This window comes from Salvelinus fontinalis, chromosome 18, assembly GCF_029448725.1.
Source record: "Salvelinus fontinalis isolate EN_2023a chromosome 18, ASM2944872v1, whole genome shotgun sequence".
Taxonomy (NCBI): Eukaryota; Metazoa; Chordata; class Actinopteri; order Salmoniformes; family Salmonidae; genus Salvelinus; species Salvelinus fontinalis.
This window is the reverse complement of record NC_074682.1, coordinates 49712050-49718347: the sequence shown is the minus strand read 5'-3', so window position 1 is coordinate 49718347 and position 6298 is coordinate 49712050. Positions and strand designations below refer to the sequence as shown.

The 6298-nt window shown below is 39.5% G+C and overlaps 1 protein-coding gene across 1 annotated transcript; it reads left to right on the top strand.

The window, feature by feature from the left end:
- Positions 1-440: 440 nt before the first annotated feature.
- LOC129816000 (ladderlectin-like) lies at positions 441-3058 on the top strand. The gene is made up of 6 exons (XM_055870201.1): positions 441-508; positions 608-674; positions 1292-1476; positions 1620-1754; positions 2431-2539; positions 2874-3058. Exons 2-6 carry the CDS (start codon positions 617-619, stop codon positions 2942-2944), a joined length of 558 nt encoding a protein of 185 aa, XP_055726176.1. The 5' UTR covers positions 441-508; positions 608-616; the 3' UTR covers positions 2945-3058.
- The last annotated feature ends 3240 nt before the right edge of the window (positions 3059-6298 follow it).

Below are 6298 nucleotides of genomic sequence, written 5' to 3'. Positions count from 1 at the left end.
AAGTTCTGGAGTACAGAGCCAAAACCATAAAAGGACATCCAGCCAACCTGAAACAAATGTGGGGAGCATTGGAGTCAACATGGGTCAGCATCCCTGTCGTTCGACACGTTTGGTATACAAAAAACATTTTAATACACATCTAAAATCTATTCATAAAAAAATCTGAGAACAGTAATATTTTACCCACACACATGAAGGTACCTATGAGCATAAATTCCTATGAAAAAACACAAATGAGAAAACTGGTGGATAACGCGTTTTGGAAGGAAACTCCTCCTCATATGCACTTGTTTATGATAATAAGAACCGAGCCATAAGCACATGTGATCCTGTTATTTTGCACTTTGATCCATTTCTATGGGAATGCCCCATAAACAAGTCAATATATAATAGTTAACTAATGTTCGAAAATATTAGTTGCTTCCTTGTGGCCAGGTGTATAAAGGTGCTCCTCGCTCTCCATCTGAGCAGAACCTACAGTATTTACCTGTGATTCACTCTACAACAAGTACGTTTTATACGCACTCTGAAGTATTCTCTGTTGCTGAATTTGTTTTGACCTCTTCTCCCTGTTTCCCTGTCTCTCTCTCTCTCTCTCTCCGAGGAGACTATCACCATGGCGATGATGACCATTCTTCTGCTTCTCAGCGCTGCCTTGGCTTTGGGCAATGCAAGTAAGAGAGACACACACACACACAGACACTTTACATTATTCATTCTGTATTATTTATGTTGTAGCAAAATTGTGTGTGTATATTTGACACCGTTCCACTGATTCCACTCCAGCCATTACCACAAGCCCGTCCTCGCCAATTAAGGTGCCACCAACCTCCTGTGTATGTGTATGTGTAGTGGTATGTGTATGTGTGTGTGTGTGTGTGTGTGTGTGTGTGTGTGTGTGTGTGTGTGTGTGTGTGTGTGTGTGTGTGTGTGTGTGTGTGTGTGTGTGTGTGTGTGTGTGTGTGTGTGTGTGTGTGTGTGTGTGTGTGTTGTATTTAAAATAACACCACTGTTTATGTTTCAGAGCCCTTACAGGAGGCAAATGATGTGGATCAACTCCTTGCTTTTAGTAGGTTTTATACCGCCCCCTGCAGTAAAACGTCAGAAGTTATGTCTCCACTCAAATAGCTAATATTCCACCATCATCATTGACTTGTCTCTGTTGTCTATGTTTTTGTAGAGGAAAAAGGAGAGGACGCAAACTATGTTGAACAAAAACCGTCTGCCATTTTAAACCCCTGGTGGTAACAGATGCAACGTAATGTGGGGTGTGTATCACTTTGACTTACAGAGGCTAAGGGGGTGGAGGAGCTGCAGGAGTTGCAGGGGGAAGAGCAGGAGGTGCAGGAGGAGGAGCAGAAGGTCCAAGAGGAGGTGGGGGTAGAGAGCAGGAGCTTGTGTCCCTCGGGCTGGACCAAATACGGATCCCGCTGTTTGATGTTTGTTAATGGCCCCAGCACATGGATTGAGGCAGAGGTACAGTGAACACATGTCTGTATCAGCAAACTTTAGACGGCATTGTTTTTTTTTAATAACAATTACAACTTGTAAGTAGAATACAATACAAGCACAAATACTCTGTATTCTATTCTCTGTCTGAAATGTCTCTGCCCCTCTAGCGGTACTGTGTGCACTTCGGAGCGAACCTGGCATCAGTTCAGAACTCCCAGGAGTATCATTTTCTGCAGGAGCTGGTTAGGAGCCATACCAACGGGTTCACAAGCACCTGGATCGGAGGCTCTGATGCCGTCTATGTAAACTGTTCTTTAATATCTTTACATTTTGCTTAATGTTTTATTTATTCTGAACAAAAATATAAATGCAACAATTTCCAAGATTTTACTGAGTTACAGTTCATATAACGAAATCAGTCAATTTAAATAAATTATTTAGGCCCTAATCTGTTGGTCACAGATACCTTAAAAAAGGGTCCGTGGGGTGTGGATCATAAAACCGGCCACTATCTGGTGTGACCACCATTTGCCTCATGCAGCGCGACGATCATGCTCTTTAACTAGCTTCTTGATATGCCACACCTCCCAGGGGGAGGTAAAGGAGAATTGCTGACTAACAGGGATGTCAACAAATTTGTCAACATTTGGGAGAAATAAGCTTTTTGTGTATATGGAAAACTTCTGGGATCATTTAGTTCAGTTCATGAAACATAGGACCAAAACTTTACATGTTGTGGTTATAATTTTGCTCAGCGTAATTTACCTTACTTTTCTAATTTAAATTAGAGAGAACAAAACCGAAACAACAACGTTAACTGTTTCTATTTATTTTTTCTTCTTACATTTCGATATGCCTCTATAATATGCCTCTTTTTGCTTCAGTCAATGTTAGAAACTATACCGTCTAACAATTTGAGGCTAATACACTAGGCCTACATTGACTGACTGTCTGTGTGTGGGTGGGGTTTGTGAACAGAACACAATATGGCTTTGGAGCGACGGGTCCAGGTTTGATTACCACGGCTGGAACCCAGGAGAGCCTAGCAACAGCAACAAAGAGAGATGCCTAGAGATGAACTATGGCGGTAAAGGATATAGCTATATATACACAGTATATCAACCATTGTATTGTATAGCAGAGTACCACCTTGTTGTGTAGTTGTTCTTAGTAAAAAAGAGTGTAATACATATGTGAAACCTGGGCATGTTTATTCATATTTTGTCTCGTAGTCTTACATTGCGTACAATGCTTTCTGTATCTGTTTTTCTCTCCCTAAACCCATAACTTCTGTGTACTTTTAAAATGGCATACACATATTTAACATACAAATCAAACACCTATTTTGGCAAATAAAAATAGTATAAAGATATTCTAGGATATACAGTGCATATATTGACTTGTGTATTTTCTCTCTACAGTACATAAGCGCTGGAACAACAAACCCTGTCACTACACACTACCCTCCATCTGCTCTAAAAGACTATGCTAGATGAACCTCATGTTTGTTACTTCATATATTACTGCATAGATTACTTTAATCAGGTTTTAATTAATATACTTTTTGTATACTTGTGGTATATAAATAAAGTTTGATTTCATTTGACTTATGTCTGGATATTTGACTTATGTATGTCTGCATTAAAGCTGTCTCACATGACAGCCATCTGCACTGATCTGTCTGATATCTCGCAAACACTCATGGGATGCTAAAAAGAAGTCCGCCTACAATATGCTGCCCAAACATTTTAAAATGTTACCAAGGTGACATCTCCACTGAATCCCCTTTCACCCTCAAAAGAGTCCGAGTTAATCTTACCAAAAACTATAAACCTGTAGCTTATTTTCAGTTTTTTGGTAAAATATTTATGAAATTTGAAATGTACACCAAACGCATTAGCTAGCTAGTGTCTTGTGAACTAAACTCAACTCATTGGTTTAATCTGCTAGCTAGTGTCTGCTTGCTGGCTGAGTCAGTCTCAAATCAATACATATGAAAGGCAGGGATGCTAACAACGCCAGTTCACACACTCAATGCTGAATACTCTCTCCAGCTAGCTAGCTAGTGTAGAGAAGTTCTAGCTGTTGGACTAATTACTTTTCATGATGTCTGTTCTGCCATGGTCAGTGCGCCGAGTGCTACAAAACAGCTGACTGCTCTCTGCTGCGTTATCGCTTTGGCCAAATGTGACAAAGTAGTAAGGCACAGTTCCAGCTATCAGAGTCAGATACATGTTGATTTCTTAGAACAGTCCATGGGTTGCAACCAAAATTATTTTACAATCGTTTAGTTCTGAACAGAACCATACTTTTTCCCATTATGTTCCTCTGTGCCGACCAGCAAAATAAAGTTCCGAATTAGTTTGAACCCAAAACATTTATCGGTTTACATCGTTCCTTTTGTTCCTTTTTAAACCTCCAAAATAAACAATATAAAACAATGTCCATACAAACTATCAAAAAACAAATGTTAATTAAACTAAATCAGCCTGCTTTTCTGTTTTAATCAGGTTAGTAATTAGTTCACACAAGCTTAGAAGAATCCTGTGATGGCGGGACATTTCCTGGCAACAGTAGTCCTTGCAGTGCTTCTGCCATTAAGTCTTGGAGTCCCAGACACTTCTCAGCTGCAGATATAATGATGCCCAGCTTCTTGGACTTCATGGACTTCTTGGACTTCTTGGACACTTGTTAAGTACAATTAAAAACCTCTTATGGATCGGCCCTTTTTTCAATTTTCGCCTAAAATGACATACCCAAATATAACTACCTGTAGCTCAGGCCCTGAAGCAAGGGTATGCATATTCTTGGTACCATTTGAAAGGAAACACTTTGAAGTTTGTGGAAATGTAAAAGGAATGTAGGAGAATACAACACATTATATTTGATTAAAGATAATACAAAGGAAAAAAAAACAGTTGTATGTATTTTTTGGGATGCATCTTTGAAATGCAAGAGAGAGGCCATAATGTATTATTCCAGCCCAGATGCAATTTAGATTTTGGCCACCAGATGGCAGCAGTGTATGTGCAACGTTTTAGACTGATCCAATGAACCATTGCTTTTCTGTTCAAAATGTTGTATCAAGACTGCCCTAATGTGCCTAATTTGTTTATTAATAACTCATCATGTTCAAACTGTGCACTCCCCTCAAAAAATATCATGGTATTACTTTACTGTGATATCTACTGTAAATTGGACAGTGCAGTTAGATTAACACGAATTTAAGCTTTCTACCAATATCAGATATGTCTTTGTCCTGGGAAATATTCTTGTTACTTACAAGCTCATGCTAATTGCATTAGCCTACGTTAGCTCTACCATCCACAGGGGACCCACCAATCCTGAAGAAGTTTTAATTAGAGCAGAATGGATTGACTTGTTCAATGGGATGGCAGAAGCAGAAGTGTCGTTTGAAGCTGAAAGGACGTTGAGTACAGTTAGAGAGAAAGATGAGTGGACAACAGTGAAGTCCAAGAATGGAACAAAAAGGGCTAAAATTGTTGTGGGAAATGAGTCTGATGAATTGTTAGTTGTTGGAGTATGTTTTTGGGATAAGGATGTTTATTTGGGAAACCCTTTTGAAGTCATGAGGATGGTGAGGAAGGCATTGGGAAAAGTGTATACAATCAAAGTAACCAGGAGTGGTATGGTGTTGATATTGTGTGTCTCAAAAGAGCAAAATGAGTGTGCATTGTGCTTCGCGAAATTATCGATGAATGAAGTGGACAGCTTTGATTTTCGGAGCAGGGCACCGGTAAAAGGTGTTATCTCTGGCGTCCTGTCAGACACTGATAATCAATATCTTAGGCCAAAAATTCCAGGAGTAGTTAATGCACGTCGCTTGACCCGTATGGACAATGGGAAAAATTATTTAAGTTATCTGTATTATTGATGTTTGAGTTTTTACCACCCTATGTAAAGTTGGGATAAAACGTTTGGCCATGTGTTAAGTGTTTGCAGACAGAAGGAATATGTTATTGAATATGTAAAATGTTGTAACTGTGTTGGGGATCATATTTCCAAATTCTCTGAGTGCCTCATCGGGTTGAAAGAGGTTGATGTGTCAAGTATCAGGGCTGTACAGCAAATACATCGGCGGTGAAGAGAGTTGAAGGGGTGAGAGGCAACAGTTCTGAAGAAGATATGGCGGTGGATGCACCACAAACAGTTGCAAAAGTTATACATCAATCAAGTGACCTGAATACACTTATTGTGAAGGTGGATTTTGTAGCATTTATAGCCACAGTTAACTGGTTCCTAAGCTTTTAAAATAAGGGTTCTGTTCCAGAACAGTATAGATCACTTTCGTTTTTGGTTGAGGTTCTGTTCCTCAAATCATTTCATTATTTTTGGTCCCTGAACTGGATCCAACCCATAGAACTGTCCCATAACGTTGGCCATAAAACTTTATCAGCAAGCTGGTAAACTAGCTACCATACGGTTATTCAAACAAGCTTATACTAGGCTGCTAGCTGGAGCATGGTTTGTCGTAGTAAACAATGCCTCACAGCTACCAAGAGCAGAGTGATTTTCAGTATTATGAACTAGTGTGAAGCAGATGAGAAAAATAAAAAATAAAAAAATAAAAACGAGTTCCACTTCCTACCAGTGCACCTACTGCACCTGGACATAGCCCATCTGTAAACAGCCCAACTATCTACCTCATCCCCATACTGTATTTATTTATTTATCTTGCTCCTTTGCACCCCAGTATCTCTACTTGCACATTCATCTTCTGCACATCTACCATTCCAGGGATCAATTGCTATATTGTAATTACTTCGCCACCATGGCCTATTTATTGCCTTAATTTAACTCCCTTATCTTACCTCATTTGCGCTCA